The 24,637-nt window shown below is 37.1% G+C and overlaps 1 protein-coding gene across 4 annotated transcripts in view; it reads right to left on the reverse strand.

Annotated features, from left to right (window-relative positions):
• POLA1 (DNA polymerase alpha 1, catalytic subunit) overlaps positions 1-24,637 on the reverse strand; it is a 203,569-nt gene that overhangs the window by 63,591 nt on the left and 115,341 nt on the right. For all 4 annotated transcript variants that reach the window (XM_017728405.1, XM_008629227.2, XM_017728404.1 and 1 more), the window contains one exon: positions 900-1,016. In XM_017728405.1, the coding sequence (XP_017583894.1) occupies positions 900-1,016 (117 nt within the window). The remainder of the gene's footprint in view (positions 1-899; positions 1,017-24,637) is intronic.

Here is a 24,637-nt window from a genome sequence, read left to right on the forward strand (position 1 = left end):
CCATTACTGAATAAGAAGGACCAAAACAAATCTCGTGTGGTAAATTGAACAATGCTGTTCAGAGCATTCACTTAACAGCCACACCTCAAACTCTTGATTTTTTAAGTTTTATGTAAGTAAGAATAATTTAAAGACTTACTACAACTTGAAATAATAGATTTCCCATTTTCCTTATGGAACCTTTCTCTCTCTCTCTGGTTGTTTTATGTAAATTGTCAAGATTTCTAAATCTTAAACTCATTTTTTTTCCTCTTTTCTTACCAATTGAAGTGGTTTACCAGAATTTTACAACATGAAACAGAATCAGCTCCCTTTAATCTCAAGAACGAGGAGAACCATCAGGCAGTCCTGAATTCTGGAAGACCAGACCATCTAGCTCAATATTAGGTTTAAAAGCTTCTACATTTTTCAGGCATGGAGCTAAATTCCAATGTACAGAACCCAGAACTTCTGATCCCCTGAAAATACCATCTTGGAGTACTCCCAGAAGATGGCATGGAAGTTCACCTCCAGCTCCTCAGAACCAAATTCAGCCAGGTAAGAACCAGTCAGCAGAAAAGCAGGTGGTTGGTTTTGGTTTGGAAGGTTGGGTTTGTTTGTCTATTTTAATTTACCTGTACTCTGGCAGAGACATTCCAGCAAATTCTAGTTTGCTGACCAAATGCTCGTCAGCTGGAAAACTTCCAAACACAGCAGCTGCATGGCATGCTCTCTTCACAGCAATGAGGATGCAGCTAAAATGTGGAGTAGGAAAAGCATAAACAGTCCCCTTTAAACTAATAAACTGATTAAAAATTCCTGCTTAATCCTGCTATCTTTGAAAGGCAGAGTTGAGAGCCACGTGAGCTTCATGAGATTCCTGATCCACTGCTGTCAAAGCTTTGTCCCAAAACACTCACCTCTGGTCTCAGAACAGCCTTCCTGCAGGCCTGGCACACGGGGCCACTCCGGGAAAAACTCAGCGGAAGCCGACGGGTTCGATTCTGGCAAGTTGGCTCCTCACATATTAACCAAGCCTGCAGAAAGGCAGAACATAGAAGAAAATAATTTTTTACCGTAAATTCAAGTTACAGCTTGTTTTTATTCCACCTAAAAAAATGAATCACAGTCAAGGAAGAAAAATATCCCAACTTTAACATCCTCTGTGAATCTGATACTGTAATACGTATAAAGAGATGAAGGTCCTTCTTTAAGGACCTTGTTTAAACACAATTAATGACAGAGAACAAAGCTGAAGTCTTCTTGCTTCAAAATCCCACATTCTGCACACTGCAGTCATCCCTTCTTTGAAATATACAAGACCTCTGCCTTTCTCCAGTTACAACAACATTAACATACAATAGGATTATTTTATCCAGCTATGTAGACCAACCAGCAAGACACTCCATAGTCTTGTAATAAATTCAATATTTAAGTAAAATGCCATTTCTTTGCCTGTGCTTTAGAGGGGAGAAACAGTTTCACGTTTTCTGATGGCAGCCAGAAGCTTTCCTTCCTTCTTCTTTTTTAAGTTATTGGACTTTTTTTTGTTTTGGGTGGTTTTTTTTTTTTAGAAAGCTTCCAAGACTTCAACATAAACTGATTCATTCAGGAAAACCTAACATTTTGCTGAGTTAAAATGAAATAAAATCTGAGCCAGTTTGCTCTATGTCAGCTCAGGGAGACAATGTAAAAGGCTTCTCCTAAGAATATGCAAGAAGGAATGATTCCAGAACTGGTAAGGACGAACTTTTTGTGCCAGGTTCAACCATAGGCTCAAAACAATGCCACACCTCATCCCTAAGACCCCCTAACAGAATATACTTAAGGAATGGCGTAAGAGAAAGGAGATGGTAAAACTCTTCCAAAGATAATCACAGCTTTTGGAAATGGCTCAAGGACCACCTGAATCACTGCCTCTGTATTCAGTGGTGACTGAATTAATGCATTAATGATGCACTAATGACCCCAATGAACTTCAAGTGCTTTTCAAACTCATGTAAACTTTTAGCATCTGCAACATCCTGCAGAACAACTATAAACTATATGGAAAAGTACCTTATTTTTCTTGAACGCACACGCACACACACGCAGCTTCTCTTTTAATGCTTTCTATTTCTTGCATCAGGAGAGACCAGGAAAAATCATTCTGCATTCACCTTCTCCGTGCCACTCATGATTTTATAGACCTCCATCACATCACCTTCAATCAAAGTCTTTTCCAAACGACAGTTCTAATTTACGTAGTTGTTCCTTGCCTGGAAACCACTCCAAATCTTTGTTGCCCTTCTCTGAATTTCTCCCAGGTCTTTTTGGAAATGAGGGGGTGGTGGGAAAATGGGACAAATGGGGAGAGAGATGAAACCAGTACTGCACGCCGTATTCAGGATACCGATGAACGTAAATTTAGACAGAAACAAAATAGTATTTTCCATCTTGTTCTCTTGTCCCTTTCTCTCCTCTGTCTGTCTAGAGCACTACTGAGCATTTGGGCACTGAGCAGTCATTTCCAGAAAGATACTTATTATCCAAGAATTATAATTTTATTCTACCCTAGTATGTCAGTACATACACAAATTTTGTACACAAAATTGTGTTTTTAGCATCTCCTCACTTCACCTTACTTGGCAGAGGATTTAATCTTTCATTGTTAACTGAGAAGTAAACTTAGTCTTCCTGCAACTCTTCTCAAGTAGTTCCTGCTTTTACCACCCTGAGCAGCTCAGCCCTGTCAAACTCTACATTTCAGACTACTGGCCGGTGATGTCTCTGCTGGGAATAGTGACTGATTATTTTTGCCCGTTTCCATATTTTTTGTTGTTCCTGCAAAGAATTTAAATCTAACCATACCTGGATCCCTGATACCTTGACAGAAATGTCAATGAATCAGAGGACAATTCAAAAAGTTGCTTGCTTCCATTCTTACTAGCTCTTTGACAAGCTGTCCCAATGTTATGCTCTGACAATGACTTCTACCTAATTTCCACTTAGATTTCAATTTTAAAATATATTCTGTATTAATTTTAGAAGTGCTCCAGGACTGCTTCAGTTTTTGTTTACCTTTTTAAGATGAAACCTCAAATCCTTTCCAAATAACTTCTTTTATTCCAGAGACCTCTCCTCTTTCACCATTTCTCCAGCCATATAATATACTCAGTATTATCCCACTTGGTGCCAAATCCATCAAAACACTTCCTGCTGCCCTTGCAGAGCAGAGCTTTTATGTCCATGTTTATGTCTTCTGGGCAGACCAGAAGAACTGTGTGGAGAACATCATGGTAACAGCAATGTATATAGCACTTCCTAAAATGTGTGCTTAAGCCTGTAGTGCAGGAATGGAGAGTGCATTTACACATGGAGTTAGATTCATTTCACCCAACTCTGACACCTAAAAGCCTGATACCCAGTTTAAGCTTATCACCCTACAATCCATTTATAGTAAATGGAAGAAGGAAAAAAGCATCTCCAAAAAGCAATTCACCTAACAGATTTTGGAATGAGGAAACCATCCCCACTCTAGATCCTCTTAATAAAGTAAGGGGTTCTGGAAACAGTATGATCAGTGTATCTGGTCACTAAGTGTGAACTTTACTGTTATTTAGATCAGCAGTGTAAATCGCGACATTTAATACTGCACAGTGAGAAAATGTCAAGAATTCAAAAACCTTCTGTGGATTTAATTTGGTCTCTTGCACATCTGTTGCCCTAGCAGTCCTACTACCACTTTCTTTGTCATATACAATTTATTCATGACAAATACTACAGAACTGACATTAGAAAGAGAAGACACTGCTCACCAAGACTGAGCTACTTCATCAGCACATGGTTCACTATAAGAAATCCTAACTTAGGGCCTGACCTAACACAAACATCCAGTCTGTGTCTTCTGAAGTCAGAAGGCACAAATGAGCCTGAAGCGTAAAAGATAGGCCTTGGCTTCGTTTTGCAAATGAACCTAAGATTTATTTCTAAAAGAGGAAGGTGTTTATCTGTTGCCTCACATTATTTAAATAACTCAGTTTTACCAGACATGGAATAACCTCCTACCAAAAAAAACACTACTCAAAGATAGACTGAGATCTTCAGCCACTCACCTATATGAGTACCAAGAATATCATTAGAGCCACTGTGAGGGAAAACACAAAAACATTTTTGTAAGGATAATGACCTGTCACAGATCCTCCATGAAGTTAATTTTTAGAGACAAACGCTATTCTCTGTGTGGAAATTTCTTCATGTCACATGTGCTTATTCTGTAGCATCTCTACCTTCCTATGCAACATGTAGCAGCAGTCTGACATAAAGAGCACCTGAAAATACACAGCCAGGCAGGGGGAGGAGTGGAGGGTGTCCTCACCCATTCCAAAACTGCTGGAGTGAAAGCTTCTCTGGACTCAAGCCCAGAGGAAAGCCAAAGCACAGGGGTTGAATTAAAACCTTTGGATAAGCTGAGATACATGAAGTCACACCAAAGTGAAATAGAAATACAGATTTTTAGCTTTTAGTAGAAATATATGCTAAGTGCCTTAAACATTAAAAAGCTGCAGCAGAAACCTTAGAACACAGTTCTTACTGCAGCAGTGTTACCTTTTCACAGAATTTCTTTACTTTAGACAGAATATAAATAGAATTACACTGTTCACATTTTTTAGATAGAGTGTTCACATAAACAATAAGAGCTGATAGAAACTGTATACACGAATCTGTGTAATACCTATGTAACACTGGTGTAAGACTTACGACTGTTAGAATTAGACCAGGATAGGTTAAGAAAAGAAAAACTAAAATCATGTGTTAATCTTATTGGTCAACTAACAAATATAATCCACACTTCTGTAAGAAAAAATTATAGATGAAATTAGAAGAAGAAGCTGTTTTCTGCCTGCTGTTTGCTGTTGTTGCTGGCTTTATCATGTAACTCCCTTCGAACTCTGCCTTCAAGAAAGCTATGAGACTATGAAATAAAGAACTGAGCAGAACAGCAGCCTCCTCTGCTCTGTTACCCTGGTCTGAGAAGGAAGGGTATCCCATCAAAAGCTCAACACAAACCCTCCTGTTGAAGAGCATAATTGTTTCAGCTGTAACTATGAAAAGATTCTCTGTGCACGAAGAGAACATTCATGGCTCAAAACGTATTAAATGACTACATTTGAACTTTGAAACAATTTGTTATATTAGAAAAACAAATCATGGAAACTGCCAGATAGCAAGATATTTAGTTAGGGAATGCAAGTGCAACTGAAAAAACAAAGCCTGGAATGGGAGCAGCATCCCAGCTTCAGCTGAACAGAATACTCAAAAATAGACAACCATGAAAATAATGTATGATAAAAGTAACTGTGTTTTCTGCCACCTATTGGCCTTCATAGCTAACAATTATGAAACAAAGGACTACACCACTCACAAGGTACAGCTTCTACTGTCTTATAAGGGAATGCATAGATGGTCCTCTCAAACTACCACTGAATAATTACATCTGAAGCAAGTTTCTTTATGTAATTGTTTCAGTCTAATGCAGTCACTGTTGAAGAAAGCATTGGGAGGCTCCGTTGGTCACAGAAAACAGGTGAAAAAAGACTGAAACCCCCCTAAATAAACTAAAAACCATAGCTTAGGATAAAAAAAACCACTTAAATGCAACAGCTTACTATTATACTTGTTTTCAGCTACTAAGAAATAATGATCAAAATATACAGGTTTTACTGAGCAGTACATTTCTCTATAAACAATATTCAAAAAATTAAGATTTAAGTTATTGCCCACAATAAAATGCCCAAATGTGTTGCATAGACATGAACAAACTAGACGTCACTTCAATTAATATAGAAAACAATTAACGTCTACACAAATTACTTCCTACCACTTATAATAAACATTAAAGAGGTCTTTTCTTCTTTGTCACCTCTCTATTCAGGCCTTATTTGCGTTTGTTTGTACTTACTATCTCTTAATCTCTCTTAACAAATGACAACAATAACTGTTGCTATTATGCATGGAAATTAAACATGTAGATAACTGTGTGAAGGGAGCTATTTTTGAAAAAAGCAGTATCAGAAACATGTAGCTCTTTATGTCTCTTGTTTTGCTTTGATAATTAAGCCATAGCCTTGATTTGTTTTAAACAAAAAACTTTTCCATGGACATGCATGTTGCAATCAAATTCAATACATGCATTATGTTCTGATTGAATCTGTTCAAGTGCATTATTGTTAACCCTTATTTGATCCATGCCTGTCATCTTCACTGACCAAACAAAACCAATCCTTCATTTCCCAGCAGCTATCACTGAGTCTGTAAATTAATTTGCAGTGAATCAAACAAAATCATAATAGGGAACCTTCAGCTTTGTTCTACTTGGTATCTGCAACACTGTGGGAAATGAAATACAAGTTCATAGAGGGGAAAAAAAAAGCAACTAGCATTTCCAAACATCCTGCCCACAAACGCTTAGTTCATTTTAAAATATAAAAAAGTATGCGAAAAAACCCCTGGAATACATGCACAATATAAAAGAAAATCCCTGAAGAGTATTATGTCCACGAACTGTGGCTAATAGGGAGAAATTTGCAAGTCAAAAGTAATTTTGTTTCTTTGTAAGTCTGTTCTCGAGAATTAGCCTCTCCCATTCTAATGATCAACAAGCATTAGAAATATTACCCCAAAATACAGAGGGGCAAGTGGTTTTACAACAGCTTTTCAAACAGAAGTTGCAGGGGTCAACAACATGCATTTACTGAGCTTTATCTTAATAATTTTTACAAATTACATTTGACAGCGTGGCTTGGTTGCCTGCTACAGTAGAGGACTGAATGTGCTTCTCTACAACACTTCAGTTCTGCATCTGTTCCTGCCTTCAGTCTGGATGCTGAGGCACTACAATGCTTTAAAAAGTTCACATGGAATGAAAAAATGTGCTAGTAAAAAGCAGAAAGCTGCAAGCACTGAAAATTATTCAGAAGTCAGTTACTTTGGAGTTGAATTTACTTGTAATCTGTGCTTGCTTCTCTGCAATCTTTCTCCCCATTGAAGACAATCTTAATGTGGATTTTGAAAATGGCATCGTGGTGGATGATGTCCAATCTCAGATGGCTGGCATATCTGAGCCCATTACACCCAAAACCCATGGCTCCAGCACTGCAGAGCTGAAGTTACCACCTTACACCATCAAACTCACCAGAAGAGAAGCACAGCATGAACATGCTGTCCTAGTCAGCCAGCTTAAGCCTGCTGCTCTTGTCAGTGATCAGCAAACCAGCTTTTGGAAGGCTGAATGTGAGAGACAATGCAAGGAAGATTTTCTGATCCAGGTACCATTTTGAGTTGTTAATCAGGCCATTTTCACTTCACACTGGCCTTTCTTTTCATACTACTCTTACAAAAGCATATTATTTCCACTCATTCCAAGACCAGAAGCATCAAAACCTGTTTTCCTGCCAACATCCATTATTATGGATAGTATTGCCTAAGAGGGCAAATCTGACTGAAGTGGCTTTAAATCCTCTGGAAAGATGAGGTTCCACCAATACTGCATTACTGTACACTACCAAATCTATTGATCCCCCCAAGCAATGTTAACAGGTAGATGATTTTATGAAGTAAAATCAGGCAGTTCATCATAGCAACAGAGGACTTGACTCAGTGATCTGGAAGTTACCAGTTCCAATCACGATAATTTGTTCCATACGTGTGGTGTGTTCTCCCTGTCCCACCTGTCTGTGTCTTCTGTTAATAGCTGTGTCTGGGGGAACAGAATAACCTTACTAGTAGTAGGCAACATGTCAGGAAATAAAACCAAATCCTCTGTTTGCATATTCTTTGGCAAATGTTTTGACTATCAGTAGTAACTACATCTTTTGAGAATTACATCACGATTTTACACTTCCAACATGAAAGGTGATATGAATATTGACTTAAAGATGAGCTATTGCTGTAAAGTCAGGAAAGTTTTTCTGCTGCGTACCAGAAACCAAATTACTTTAAAGTAGTTTCAACTTCTAATCTGCTTTCTTGCCTGTTCAGAATGAAGAAATACTCTATAAATAACATTGGCACAAACCAATGCATCTGCACCACCTTGGTGAGATACTGGCAGCAATGAAAATCTCAATTACAGTGTGAGAACTAGAGTCATGCACTGGCATTTCAGTAGACAAAGCAGACTTGAGTGACACCTACCTGCCACTGCTACAATGCCAAGAAGAAATCCCCTCAGGTCAGGAATGCTATCATAAATAGTGAAATAAGACTCCACCAGAAAACTTTACACACTTAGTGATATGAACTGTAGAATCATTAAGGTTGGAGAAGTCCTCTAAGATCAGAGTCCAGCCATTACCCCAGCAGCCCAGCTGCCACATCCACATACCTTCTGAACACTTCCAGGGACAGTGAATGCACCACTTCTGTGAAGTTCAGCATAACTTAGGTTCCTCAAGCAACACCCCACATTTTCATGGGGAAACGAACCTGATAAAAACCTTAGAGGACCCACTGTTATAAAGAAACCAATTCTACTGCTGCTAGACACAAGAAAGTCACAGACTCATTTAACCTTTGAAAGGGTTTTTCAAGGTGGAGGACTTGCTGAGGTTAGGATTGGCATCATCAGAAACACGCCCTTCTCTTCTGCAGGAACAGTAACTCTCTGCAGTGTCCTGGTGCCTGCCTGCTCTGAACACTTTCCACAGCTGCTTCATCCTGAATGTCCTTCCAGATCAAGTACAAGACACATCAGAGAGTTGCTTGAACGATCTTATGGATGGAGTAACTTATCTGTGAGACTACCAAAGCAGACTCTCTGTAGAACATACTGATCAGGAGGGCTCCTCACAGGTGATACTTAAGACATCTGACTTTGTCAAGTCTGAGTGTCTCCTGACAGCCTGAGCAGACACAGCCATTCCTTTGGAACTTGCAGCTACTAATGCAAACAACCTGGAGATGAGATTATCTGAGTTTATAAAAGACTAGATGAACAAATGAAAGAGACACCTCACGATGTTTAAAAACCTACCTCTTGGTCACTCCCCTCTTTGGGCACAGGAAAGGAAAGAGTAAGTAAATTCTTCATAAAGACAAAGTTCGAAGATAATTTTGTCAGAAAAAAAATTTTGAGGGAAACAAAAAGAATGTGCTGACACAGAAGAGTATAATATATCTGGAAAATGAGCCACCAGGCTTCCCTTCTTTCCACACCCCCTCCCCACACCCAAAATGACCACCATCAGAAATTAAGCCTTTATAAGGAGCATCTTATCTGTTTTGGCTTTTTCGTATCAAGGAATATCTCCCTGATAAGTAATAAACAGGCACACTATTTACAAGAAACACACAAACCAACCCTAAAAAATTGAGTAATGGAGTTAAAAGCAATCCCTAATGTGGAATTCTGGGTTAGCAACTTTTTCATGATCCTGCAAAGCTTAATATTCTCCGAGCAGATCAGTTACCAGGCTCTAATAAAAACATGTATCTGTGACACCATGAGAAGGATCTCAATTTATCTGTGAAGAAAATCCAGGAGACTTGCAAAGCCTCTTCAGTTAGAGAACTCTGACATATCGAGATCTCAAAGTAGTATATGGAGAGACATTGTTATTGATGTATCAGGCATTCCAGCCTTCTTTTCACTTCAACAAAAAATTAATGGAGAGGCTCTCTCCACTTCTTTAATATGTTACTACAAGGAGATCAAATCGTACTGAATCAAAAGCCCTAATGTTATGTTCAAGAGGTCCCTTGCTAGAGAACAGGTATGTCTGAACTCCATCTGAGAATTTCAAAATGTAAAAGAATTTCACAGCAAAGAGTGTGTGCAAGGTCTCTGTCAGGCCTAACTGAAACTTTTAAGTCAAAAACATCTTAGAAATAACTTGAAATATTTGTACTCTGATTTCAGTACATAAGACAAAGATGATTTTCGAGAATGTTTTAAGGTTTTATACCACTGTAACATTCAATCATCTCTGAATAATAAATTCCTTTGATATTTTACAGACTCTTCAAATGAATTGTTTTATAAAAGGAACTGGGTCAAGAGTCCACTATTGATGCTGGCTGACTGGAGCTTTTGTCTTTTTATTTTAAGTGGAATAGGTACCATGTTAAACATGCTGCCAAGCTTGTTGCAGCTGAAAGATATTGCTGCACATGCTTAGAACAGTGAAACACCTTAGGTTAGCAAAAATTCTTTATCCATTTACCCTACATCTTCAATCCCTTATCCAGGGAATGCTTATTCTATGTTCTCGGATATTTTGTTAGGTGTTGTGTACACTTTGGCAGTGCCAATAGTTTTAGTAACTATTATAGAAACAACAACTTAAATTAGTTTCTGAAATTTACACATAAAGCTAACTGTAATGCATTACCTGATCACAGATCCAGTGTGGTATATGACTATTCAGATGACAAGAGAAGGACCTATTTTATCAACTCACTCTTGGCCATTGACTTCACATTAATTTTTCTTTTTCTGTACAATAATATTGTAGCCAGCTTCTCACCCAAAAAAAAAAAAAAAAAAAACCACAAAAAACCAACAAACCAAAAAAACAAACAAACAAACAAACAAAAAACCAAAAATGTTACATTTCCCAGTATGAGTGTTTTTAGAATCTAATACCACCTGATCACCCAATTTAGGGAAAATGTAAACAGTGACCACAGCATTTCACACTCCATTTCATGCTGCTTCACTTCAATGGAAGTTGGAAGATACGAATTCAATTGCTTTTCTAAGCATTTCCTTATTTTCAGAGCTTCTTGAGTTTTGGCCTGTATAACTGATCAGAATTCAGCTGTGGGATGGAGTGGATAACAAAAACTCTTAAAAGAAAGGAAATTCCTTTCCTGGATGTTCACTCTGCTCCTCTTGAATTCAGCATTATCCAGGCTGATGAACAGATAGATACGATCTTTTAGGAAAAATACAAAACTGTCTCTTAAATGAAAGATGAAATAAGGAAATATGCTTTTGAAAGTGTGCTACTTGAAAGCAGTACAGATCCTGGAGAAGACTGGTTATATATCCAGTATTATTATCACACGACCCACACTAAAGGATGCTATTAAACTGAAGCATCTTAGCCAATAACTTCCTAGTGGAAGGCAAATGATCACTTTAACACCCAAGGCTGGCAAAAGAGAAGGACACCCACTCCAAAATACTCCTGTTCTCAGAGATACTCGTATCTGTTGTCTCAGTTCCCCACTGGAAAACTGCCACCCCAAAGGCACGTGGCATCAATGGGAACTACACATTCACAGGACCAGACTGAAGGTCCAAAGCAACTACACCAACTGTAATTGAAGGCAATGTAGCTACACTGACTTGCTACCTTAAAGAAAGCATGAATGAGGACATAAATACTACCTGAATTTCTCAGAACACAAAATGTCCTTCTATCTTAAAAAAGCTGATGATACTAGAATGGTAAAAGCTCTGATGTAGATTCCAGGCAGCCATTTGGAGAAGTGAAGCTGCCAAGTGCAACTGATCTAAAACACCTAAAGTAGTCCCCCTTTGCATATTATGAAAGATGGACATAAATTTGAGAGGATTTAGCCCACAACAAAATTCTGTCCTGTAGCATACTTCTTAGGAATTCCTTCAGAACTTGCATATCTCACAGTCCAATCAGCAATGCATCACTGTTGTGAGGCAAAGTCAGCCACAGAACATCAAACGCCTGTTTACCAAAAATGAAAGTCTGTAGGGTTTCAAGAATTATATTTTGTAATCCTGAATATTCCAAAATAATAAAATTTGAATTGCATTCTAATCTATAACTGAAAAAAAAAAAAATTTAAATGAGGAAACCATCCAAGACCAAAAGAAAACTTCATTGTTTTCAACAAAATATTATTCTCAGCGCTGTCATATCAGTTTTACGACTAAAAGTCTTGGAGGTGTGTGTATGTGATTAAAGCAGAAGGTAACTGAAGAAGCAAGAAATGCACCCCAGCCTTCCCCCCCGCCCTCCAAGAACTGAAACACTCAAGCTAACAAAAAAAATGTTTTAAACAAAATTATCAAACAAGACGTAAGTGAAAAATATCTTGTAGGTCAATGTTAGAGTTTTACATGTTATTAAAAATTGATTTTTTTAAAAGATACCTTTAGATGTACAGTCATATGTCATTTCATAAAAGTTATTTGAAACCTACTGATCTCATTTGTGCAAAGACCAGGCTCCATCATCAGCCTGCTGAAAGGATAATAGAGCACTCCAAACCCTTGTGATAGATTTGATGCAAACAGTGGCCCTCATTTTAGCACATATAATAGCACCACAAGTGGACAAGTTCCAACCTTAACAGTTGTACATTACAAACTAAATTAACAAATATGTTCTGCTTTACTTCACATCAAATCCAATACCTTGGTCTTCTTACCGTCACTAAAATAAGGCTCTAGGCACCAAAATACACACTGCAAAAGATTAAAAAGTGTTCTCAGGCTAACATAACACTCACAAAGAGACACAGCTATTACCAACAATTTTATTTCACTTAAGACAACCTGAAAACAGCTAAACTGGATTTTGAGCAAGCAACTCAGAGAAGACATACTTAAAATGACTACACATGGATAACTACATTGAGAAAAAGGATCAGTGAAAGAAGCCTTATGCATTTCTGTACTGAGAGTGAAAATCTGTAGAAGGATATTTAAGTCCATTCTGCCAAAATACTCTCCCTATTCACACAACTCAAAGGAAGCCATATTCTTAGGCTACAATAGGTCACAACTAAGTATAGTACCTTGCTTCAGAAAAAATTTTGCTTTGTCTGCCAACTATCAACAAAGCACAAAGAACTCATACAGCCCATCCATGTATTGCTTGTCAAAGGGTCTAGCAACATACAAACACTAAGAACTCAAAAAGATTTCTTAAAAACTATGCCTCTACTTTGGTTAGAAAGCTAAAAACACTTTACTGCCCCCACTTATTCCACAATTCTGTTACCTTCCTTCTCCCCTCAAATTTTTGTTCAGTTCTTGAATTTTTCAGATTTGTCATTGTTCAACATCCTGCAAGACATCAGATGTAAGATAGAACACACAAAGGTTTTGCTCATATACGTGACAGCAACAGCAAGGTTTGTCAACTCTAGTATACATTTCAAGCTCGTAAAGAGACAAAAAAGATTGTTTATGTGAAGCATTTATCTTTGCAATATGGTTATGAACATCTCTGAATACTGAAGGCGTTAATAGAGTTCCAAAACTTTAAAAGTGGTAATGCACATACATGGGTATGTAGGTTCAGAGGAGCTCAAAAGAGTTAAAGGTAATGGCAGAGAACGAGGTTTCAGTAGTCTGGTCACCTTAAACTAGAGAAGTTTAAAGCATCACTAGGCAGTGTTTGTTCATTTAAGTTTAATTATTTTCTCCTTGAGAATGGCACTAATGAAACTGAATATCTTTCACGGTTTCGAAGAGCAGTCTGAATGGTCTGTAAACAGGACTGGGGGCAGACGAGAGAACTGGCTGAGCCAGGGGGTTGCTAGGTGATGCAGAATGTAAACCCACAAACTTGTTCAGGTTTACTTTGCTTTCATGCTGCTCTCACACAGGCTCTCCAAAGTTTTAAGAATTAATTTCCAGGTAGCTATTTAAAAAACAAAATGTAGAAATAATTAAAAAAGAAAACCCGTTAATCCTCCTCACCTCTTCCCTCCCTTCCCCTGCCACCCCCCAAGAATGAAAAAGAAAAGGCGAAAAGAAATTCACAGCATTAAAGTGCAGGAAACCATTCCCTCTATATACTTGTATGTAACTGTAGAAGACTGATCATTATGAAAAACTTTCAATTTTTTCTACTTGATTTTTACTTTTGTAAATGTAAATAAAAATGAATTCTGGAGCAATACATTAGGCCTTTAAAATACTTCAACTGAATATACAGTCTTATTTACCAACATTTACACCACAGATTACAAAAGCAAACTTTTCAGTACAGCCATGTGTTTCTACCTCCATCCTTTTCAGAGCTGTGGTTATTTTTTTTCCCCCTAAAGTATCTGATCAGAGATTGTCCGGTAAGAGCACTTTATTAGATCATCAGTCAGAGGGTTTTACAAGCACCAAGAGCTATGGGCTCAAATGCAGCACATCAGTTTTAATAGCCGAAGGTCTAATAGTAAACTGCAGATACTGCTGAGAACTTTCCATGCACTGAACTCTTGAAAAAGCACCATCTCTCAAGCTTAAATGCAGCTGCCTCTTTCAATGCCGCAAATGGGTAAATTTGACAAAAAAGCCACCATTAAGACTACATGAAAGGCTCAAGACAACATCCTTTCAATGCTTTGTACTTCAGTAATCAGATGTACTTACTCACCCCCTCCCCCAAACCCGATCAAGAACTATTTCTGAATGGTAGGAAATAATTCCACTTTGTACATCTTTTAGTTAATCAAGACTTTCTATTCAGCAATTTGACCTTTTGTTCAAAACAGGATTATCAGTTTTTTCGCCAGTTACCAAGGGCGACTCGCATGGTGAACATAATTGCAATAATTTGCAAAACACCATGGCAACCCACATTACAACTAGGTAAATACTGGTCTTTTGTGCTACATTGTTATTTTCAGAGATGCTGAAGTCAAAGAACGAATGACAAATGAACACAAAATTTATATTTGCTTTGTCTCAAAAGAGAAGAAAATTGATAACAAGAATTGGGGGGAAACCGACTACAGCTGTAATTTCTAACTTGATTAATTAGGATGGTAACAGTCCTTAACAGTATATTCAACAAACAGCCCTGACTTAGTTTCTCCACCCACCTCTCTCTCTTTCTACACTACTACCACTAACCCCCACCCCAGACAAATTTTTTCAGCTAGGAGAACAAACAACTCCATTTGCTCTTTTCTTCAACTTAATGGAATCCTTAATTACAGAATATTGTTCTCCTGCTCTTCATTACACTGAAAACTGAAAGTGAGAGAGAGAGGAGGAGGAGGAGGAGGAGGAGGAGGAGGAGGAGGAGGAAGACGGTGCCAAGCAGACGGGGTAGCTACAGTCATCCTCCCTGCCTTTGCTTTTTTTGTCCGTAGCAGACCTAAAGATGAGATGGCATTTTTTGTGGGTGGGGGTTTTTTTTCCCTTTTTAATATTAGCAGCTGTTGTACAGCAAATAATTAAGTAAACTAGTGCTCAAGTTCTCTCCTGGCAGCATAAATAAGACACGAAAGCTTAAGTCAAGTCATGATTAAAATCCAAATCAGAGAGGAAACAGCTGCTTAAAAAGAAAAAAAAATAAAATCACCTAAAATTATCAGACTGGGTGGCTTCTAACAGAATACCTTCTGTATTAAAACATTTTCCAATGAATAGAATTATAATACACAATAAACTAATATTTTAAAACTTTATTTCTTTACAATGGTAAGGAACTTACTGCTACAATATAGTTTACAGTACAGGCTTCTAGTAAGACTCCAAGAAAGCAGACTAAAACCAAATTTTCAGAAATATCTTGGAAATATAGAGAAATAATTTTGCCTAAGGAAAAAAAACCTGCTGAAAACAGCAATACATGTTACCAATGGATGTCACATTAAATTTGCTATATATTACTGGAACACAAGTTCTGTGCTGAAACATTTATTATGCCACAGTGAGCTCACTGAATGGTTGAGAACTTAATTTTCATGGCATCATTAATAAAAACAAGTTATGCCTTTACACAGACCAAATCCTGTCATCAGATATATGCATATGTCCCTTGTGAAATGCAATGGCACCCTTTAGCAATAGATTTTCACATACAGAGTGAATGAGAAATACATTAAGCTCAAGAAGCCTGCAATCAGAAGCCAGGGTAATCCTCATTTCAGTTCCCTGTACGTACAAACCACGTGTCAATTTAAAGGGCCACAGCTACATTTTAATTCTTTTTAAAGTACTGGATTGCCTTTACAATAAAAAAAGGCTTACAAAATGAAAAAGAGCTACTGCTGCATCCCTATGTGCTGGGAACACTGGCGAGTATGTAGTAAAATGAAAGAGATGAAAACAAAGTGCTAAAGTCAACTGAACATGGCCCCAAGGTGCTGAAATGCTCCACTGCCATTACACAGATTCTCCTTGCTGCTGGACAAGTCACTCCCAGTTTATTGAACAGACTCACAAGCAACGAGCACCTCAGGAATCAATTTAGACCCAACTGCAACCTGAAAGCTCTTCTTCAGGCAGTTACTCAGTACTACACACTGAAAAAACAGGTCCTTTGATTCACAGATTGGGCACCAAACTTATGAACACATTCGATGTTCATTCCTCTGTGCCTCATTTCTTTGACAAATAGAAATAATAATGGACCTGTCGCTTAACACAGCTCTTGTAAAGATGTTTTTTAAGAGCCACTTGATCCCACAGTGAAGTGTGCCACAGAAAACTCCAAGAGAAAATAAATAATCCTAGGCAAAATTTCAGAGAGTGCATTCAATAAGGTAAAGAGCATCCACTATGCAAGGGAGAGAAACAAATACAGACCAGCTGCTCATCTAACGAGTGCTGTCCCACCTGTACACACTGAAAAAAACACAGAATGGGATAACACCATACATAAATGACCTGCATTAAACTTAAGCAAGCAGTATTCACTCTATATCTTCAACTTTCAAATGTCCAACTCTGTAGTACCAGGATTTCTCTTCTATTTTCAAAATTAAAAAAAAAAATTCATTCTTCTTCAAAACAGGGTTTAAAGGAATACACAGATTTTGCTTCTTGAAATAAACAGAGTAGCCCATAATAACTTTCTATTTCTCTGAAAGCAATGCATTTTGCCCAGCATTTCCCAATAGCAGAGGCAGGAAAATATTTATGAATTTTCTCATGCTTTTCTTTTTCTATTAAACCCATCCCACTCCAATATAACTGTTTGGTTTTTGTGTCCAAATTTTCACAGGCAATCTTCAGCCACACCTGCCTCCCCATGCTTTTTCAAGCCCATCTGCCCAGCCAGGTGCTTATCCAGCAGACACCATATTTGGATATTCTAATTCAACCAACTCCACTCAATTCAGCTTCTTTGCTTTTAGTTTCATCTACGGCCACTCAGGTCCAGCTCCAGTCTCATGTGCCATGTTCTAGTCTCTTTTCCTCATCTATAGTCAATTCTTGCAAGAATTCTTGGGTTGGTTTTTTAGTTTTGTGTTTCGATTTTTGGTTTTTCATAAAGGTCTGTAAAATTATCAAATCCAGATTTTCTTAGGATGACAAAAGACAACCAACAAAAAGGAGGAAAGAAGGATAGCCAAATGTCAGAGACTTCAAAGCCATAGCATCTACATTTCAGGTGTGGCAAGGTCACCTGAACAACATTAACACTGCTTTTACTACAATATCTTAAAATAAGCAAGTGATTATAATTCAAGCACTCCTGTGGCCTTCAACTGAACTAATTTATATCACATCAGACTTCCCTCATCCCTCAGGACCTCACAAGGCAGGTTCATATACCAAGATGTCTACATTTAAACTGCAACTTGTTTATTTGGAACTTTGATTTGGAATAATTAAACCAAATCTGTAGCATACTTTATTCTGAGTTAATAAACATACATTGCCCTACTTAACTCCACCTCAAATGAGACTTTCCTTCCTGCTACCGTTAATTAAACTAAGAATCAAGCAACACACTTGAAAATCTGCAAAAAACTTTTGTTAAGTATTATGGGATGGTCAGGCTTCCTCCTTAGCTTCTCCTCAGGTTTTCATTCTTGTAATTCCTCTCAACACCTGCCCACAACTCTTTCCTACAGTCTCCTTAGGTTGCTCTCAAACTTTGCCTTAGACCAGCCTATTCTTTCAGATAAAAAGAGCTCTTGTTCTGCCTCCCTGCTGACTTCGACTTAATTTGCCTTTCCCACTACTGTCAGACTGCATTGTTCTTCACTTCTTCAGAAGGGACTGATGGTCATATCATCTCCATGTCAATAACAAACACCTTCTGAGGAATATCTCCATACATAGCACACCATCAGATGCAGCCTGGAGACTGATACAAGAGGTCAAAGGGAGATGGAATTTTGAGAGAGTTTATATCTTTTCTATTAATAATCAAGAATTGCAAAGGCTTATAAATTAAGTGTATCTGCTACTTGCAATAAAGAACACACCTCCAACAGCCAAATGAAGTCAGAAAGAAACAACAGCATCTCTGAGGAACTGTTGTGGATTAGTTTAAGACAGAAACAACATGCTTTATTTAATCCTGAAAAAATGTTAATCCATTTTAGGTTAAAATTTCAGCCAAAACTCAACTTTAGACAAATTTGGCATACCAAATGGCAAGGCAGACACCTAAAATGTGGCAATGCTTCAAAACTTTTAAAAATTTTTCAAAACTTACGCCAATGTAATACATGGTAAATTTTATTAAAATCTGCTTTGAGGCTAGCATGAAGAAAATCAGAAGCACAAGGGTTCAGGGAGAACAACAGCAGAAAGTGGGGGGGTTTGTGTGTTGTTTTTTTGAAAATCTCTTAAACTGTTCTTGACACCAACTAAAGTAACCAGATGGACCTTTAAAAATTGATGCTCCTGGGTAACCATTAAAAAAAGAAGCCAACTCAAAAGAAATGTCATTTCTTTTTCATCAGAAAAGAAAAAGGCCTGTCATAAACCCATTGAACTAAAAAACATGAGAATGGGGAAGAGACTGTTTTCTGTTGCTTCTGGTGATAGACACAGAAAGCAAAATAAACAAGACATTTCTGTTGCAGTGGTGTTTTTATTTGGTTTTTAACCTAACACTCAAAATTCTTATTTAGTAAATCACATTCAGGAAGAACAAACTGCATAAAATCAGCAGGTAAAGCAGGATCCTTCAAATGCACTATGCTTCTGTTTTTCATAAAGGTTAGCTGCTACCAAGACCTGCAAGGCCCTTAAAGCCAACAGCTCAATACTGAAATTAGTATGGCCCAGGAAAACTTTCCAACTGCAGACTCTTGAGAGCAGAACAAGTTACTTGTTACATGCTGTCTGCTTGGAAAAAAAAAATTTCTGCTGTGGTGTAGCTTCTTAGAGTTTGTGGTAGACACACCATACATGTTGCCCCTTCTCTCTAAAACTAGTATTTTCTAAAATCTAGAGAATACTTAATTAAAAATAAAAAAAACCCCTGAATTTCATTATGACCGGTAAAGAAAAATTAAATGTCTGGAGTAAAAGACTGTGGCTACTTAGAAACTAATGTTATGACCTCATTATATTTCACATGGGTAAAAGAACAGTTCCAAACAACTTGAAAGTCCTCTCCCTTAAGGTAAGGAAAATTGCAAGCAAATTTTAACTTGCATGTATAAGTATAAAAAAATGGAAATTGGAAGTTGACAGCTGCTGACATAAATCAGAAGTTTCCCAAAGTAGAACACTAAATAAGGAAAATTAGATATTAACTAAGAATGTAAAAACAAAGCAAAAATGTAATGGAAACAAAAAATAGTTTACAGTGGAAAAAAACAGAAGTGTAACTTCTCCTTGTATTTTGGAAAAGCACATAACAGCACAGTAGCAAATAAGGATGAAGAACTATGTTTTGCTTTGCTAGCAAGAAAATACTTAGTAGCTCCTCAAAATTCAGCATATTCATAGAACAAATGCTTGAACTCAACAGTCCTATTAGAGCCAAGATGATGTTACTTGCTGAACTTGCCAATCCTTGATGCTATCTCAAAAAACTGAGACCCAGTATCAACCAAAATGACAACTTTCCTTGAAACAGTTACACAAGCAAATCAGAACAATCCACATAACTATTTCTATGTCTAACACTAACCTCAGGAAAACAACAGAAATACTGATACAGATTTTAACTGATCAAGAATTTAAGAACAGGGATGGAATTAACATCAGTCAATGTTTTTATACAGAACAGTCTCACACAAACATGATAGTTCATTTTTTTGTAAGATTACAGGTTTGGTCGAGAAAGGCAGATATACTATAAAAAAATCTCTTGAATGACATTTTATTTACTTTCAAAGGACACTGCATTAGAATTAGCATTGCACAGTGTTAATGAATTACACGTGAAATGGATTAAGAGGTGCAAAGTTGAAGCATCTCAAAAAAAATCAACTGTCCACAAGACACAAAGTGATGACAGTCAAGTAAGCATTTGTCAATATGGAATGCAGAGGGATTGTGCTGGTGCATCACAACAAAAAGGTTACACTCATTCTTTACGCCACTGATTAGTAGAAGAGAGGAATCAATTCAGATAAAATTTACAGATGACAAAAGCGTAACAGCAAGTAATGATAAGCATTAAGAAATTGTTTTGGTAAACTGTGTTCATTTGACACAAAATACACATTAGTACAGTGAAACAGAAGTGACACACTGGGAACAAAGACTACAGGTCACACCTACAAAATGGAAATACCATATGCCAGAAATTATCAGCTGAGAAGGAGTCATGGCAGACAGGTTATTCAACATCAGCTTTAAAGGCGAACCTAGCAAGATGTGGAAATTGAATACTGAAGAACTGCATATGAGAACTGAGCTGAATTTCTTCAAACGCATGGGTGAGAATGATACTGGAGCACACAGTCCTGGTGACAAGAGTTAAAAAGAAAAACCAAAAAAACCTGCTACACTGAAGAGCCATAAACCATGTTTGAAGGTGCTGAAAACAGAGTAATAGCAATACACCTTGAAGACCAGTCTCTTACCATCACAAAAGGGGACTGAGAGGTGACCTGAGAAAAACAAGTAGGTATGTTCATGGGAGAAAAGCAACAGGCAACAAAGGGTACTTAAATCTAGACAAGAAAGGAATAACATGAGCCAGTGCTTGGAAAACCTTGGTGGCTTGAAAACTGGCTCAGTGTCTGGGCCCAGAGCCTGGTGACCAGTGGAACAGAATCTCATTGGAGGCCAGTAAATAGCAGTGCAACCCTGAGGTCCAGTCCCATTCAGGATCTTCTACTGATGATCTATATGACGGAGCACAGAGTGTTCCTGATGAGTTTGCTGATGGCACACAACTGGTGATCCTGAACTGAATGTGAGCCAGCAAAATGCTTTTGCCTCTCCCATCACATCCCATGTTATCACCAACAAGTCCTTGGGTCTCATTGGCATGATTCTGCCTACAGATATCAAGCAGGGAAACATGGAGAAGGTTTTGGTAGAACATCTCTTCTCACTCTGCATTACAAGAAATATGTAGGCGCAAAGTCCACCTTAGGCCAATCCAGATGTTTAAGCACTGCAGGGAAAGGCTGATACACCCTTAGTATATGCTGATGCATAGCTCAGTGAAGACCATTATCTATAGAAAGAGTAATCTGCAGCAGAACGAAGACACCTACGCCAATCCCTCATCATCCAGATATTTATTAACCAGAATAATTTACCTTGACTTCTCTGATTAATTATCTCTGATCTTTTTGAATTAAATCTTTCTTGCCTCAAACACCTATCTTGAAGGGGTTTTTTTTTCTTTTAAATTAGCATTAGCACAACTCAGGTGTTATTAATTTCTCAAAACTTGAGAAGACAGCAATAGAGACAGAAGAGAGAGGTCAGAGGATGGGAAAGGTGGGCAAGCAAATTGAAAGCAAACACTAGCAACAATTCAGATTATTTAGCCTATATTTTCAGGGAAAAAATATTCCAATTGTTTCCCAAATTCCATCAGATGGAATCAGCATGTGTGTTTCTGTGTGTGTGTGTGTGTATATATATGTATTTATATATGTGACTCATATCCACAAACATACACATGAAATTAAAATTTCCCTTTTTTGAATTTCTGTTGGTGGAAATTCAAGTCAGGTAACACATCCTTAGAAAAGCAGTGTGCGAAACTTTAGGATGATACTCCAAATAGTTTTGTTTCCTTTGGTGGTTTTGGTTTGTTTGGGGCTTTTTCTCAGTTGCAGGGGTTTTTTTTAAATGCAATTAAAGATCACATACACACATAATTTATGGCTGTAATATGTAAAGAATACTTTATGTATGTTTTAGAAATATTTAAAGAAATATACTAAGATAATAGGCCCCCTCTGTTACTATGGTAATAAGCATTTTGTAAGAGCATATAAATATATAAAAGATGTTTTTACTTTATATTCATACTAATCCACTCTCTCATGTTGTAAAATACATAAAGTAAAAGAAACTGAAAAAAATAAGCTAAAATTCTAACACTGAATGTGATTTCTTATAAAAAACTTTTTGGAGACTAACAGCACATAATTTTCCATTTTGCTCTAAAGTTACTGATTTTTAAGGCAGAATTTTCATGTAACCCACACCTGAAAAACATAATTCTGGGCAGATAGCATAGTAAAATATTACAGAAAGAGTAAAACTAGAAGATATAATTATAAAGATCTTGCTTTAATTGGCAAACACAACAACAAAAAAGTTCCCTGAAAGTAGCACTTACAATGAGCACACAACCATTCATAATTACTAGTTAAACAAAGAAAAAATATATTGAGAAAATATATATTGAGATCATCCCAGAAAACAGACATGGGTGTCTCAACCTTCAGACCACTCCCAAAGGGATCTGCTGGCCTCTCTATCCTTGCGCAGTGCAGTGAATTCAATGCTAAGCTCACCCATTTGTTACTGCATTTCATGAGGAGACTAGTCCTTAATTTGCCAGCAAGATAATTCAACCCAGAGTTTTCATCTCCTGCCAGAATTTTTTTCCAGAACCTATAAATCATAATGCATTTATTCTACAACTCTATCACAGCAGCAAAACACAAAAAGCAGTGCCTCAATTATGTACATAAAACTTTAACTGGTTCTTTGCAAAAGATGGCACACTTGGGAGTTGTTAACAAGACTCTCTAGTCTTACACCAAACTATCAAATTTGATTTTCCTGTTTTCTATCCTCTGTTAATAGATAAAAACTGTGCTGCCCAGTTTCATAATGAAATAATTTCGTCTGATGCCTCTATTTGCATGAAGAAAATATTCAAGACAAAAATTGCAAGACAACAAAATCTTAATATGCAGTTTGGTAAAGTTCTAGTCAGTCCCTGAACAACACATTTATCTATCCAGTAAAGCTTGTGTTAATGCGATGTAAGAGTTTGGCAAATTCAACTCTAATGGAGCATAAAAGTGCTTTTGCTTGAAAGTGAGATCATTTTTAAAAATTCAAAGCATGATCACTTCTCCCTTTTTTTGCAGGAACAATCTGATACAAGCAGCAAAGCTTAAATAAACTAGAAACATTTCAAATGATCCATAAAGGATTAATAAGCACTGCAGGAAGTCCTATAGGCTCAGCGTATACATTTTCCATCTTTTTCTCCTGCGATAGGCATGACGTGGAATTCTAAACAGGACCCAAGTTTCAAAGTCACTGAATGTTAAGGTCTGCAGCTTTGATACCAGGGTAGAGTGGGGTCACCATCTTGGAATATTTAATTTAAATAGATAACAAAATATTGATTTTATTAGCATAATAAAGCCCCCAAATTATGGCCCTTCACAAAATTTTCCTTCTACTCACAAACAGACAAATGGACAAAAGCAAGGCAAAAGGGGTAGTAGTAAGCTACAGCCCACTAATATAACAAGAACAAAATGACAGCTATTATTTTGGCAGAGATAATCTATGCTGAAACACAAAACACACACGCACACAATTTCTTTCAATACAATTTTCTTGTCTTCCCACTGACTTCTATGATTACCAGAGAAAGCAGGATTCTAAACACATTTCTCAATTGAATCTTCAATCAATAACAGCAAAAATTTGAGAAGGGAGATATGGGAAAACATATTATAGCATTAGTAAGTGTTTGCAAAATAGACTGAACTTACCAATATGCATAAAAGTTGAAGGGGAAAAAAAAAAAACCAAAAATCTATCAATTACAATGTACCCTATACCTTTACTGAAATTGGAGAAAGAAAAACTAAAACTCCAAAATTCAATCAATAGCACAAATTGCTCCAAACCTGGTCCAAGTAAACTCTGTTTTGCTTGTACCACAGCAAAAATGAGTACCACACTTGTAAAATAGGAATACTTCTTAATTGTAAGAAAACCTTCAGATATTCATAGGTATTTTTTAAACAGTGGAAAAGGGTGATCATTTAAAAAATTTACAGAAAAGTAACAAAACTTATCTAAGTAGAATCTATCTACTGGTATTAGTAGCATGGTATAAAAGAGAAATGTTAGAAAAGTAAGAATTAGATCACTTCAGAAATCCAAAACAACAAAACTTCTGGGGGAGGTCAGCTTGACCCAAACAGACTCAATTTGCCAGCAAGAATCCAGACTTACTCTAACACTGACATCGGAGAAAAGACAAAAAATTCATATCAGAATTGAGAGCTTCTCATGTTGAAAGATGGAAAAGTTTACCCTCTGCTAAGCTTATAAGGCTGTTTACCACCCAGGCTTTCTGTTCAGAGCCAAAACAATCAACAGTAGAAACTGTTTAGGTGACAGTTACATACAAATTGGAATAACTTCTTGCAGGAGTTGAAAATAGAAAAGATTCAGAAATGCAACAGACAAATAGAAAGTCATAAAAGAGCATAAATATAAAAACCAGCACAGATAATACTGGCCATATTGGGGAGGGAAGGATGAAGAAGAGATGTGAGAATCATAAACATTAGCTCACAGTAAGAGACT

The sequence above is a fragment of the Corvus brachyrhynchos genome, unplaced genomic scaffold (genome assembly GCF_000691975.1).
Source record: "Corvus brachyrhynchos isolate BGI_N302 unplaced genomic scaffold, ASM69197v1 scaffold11, whole genome shotgun sequence".
Classification (NCBI taxonomy): Eukaryota; Metazoa; Chordata; class Aves; order Passeriformes; family Corvidae; genus Corvus; species Corvus brachyrhynchos.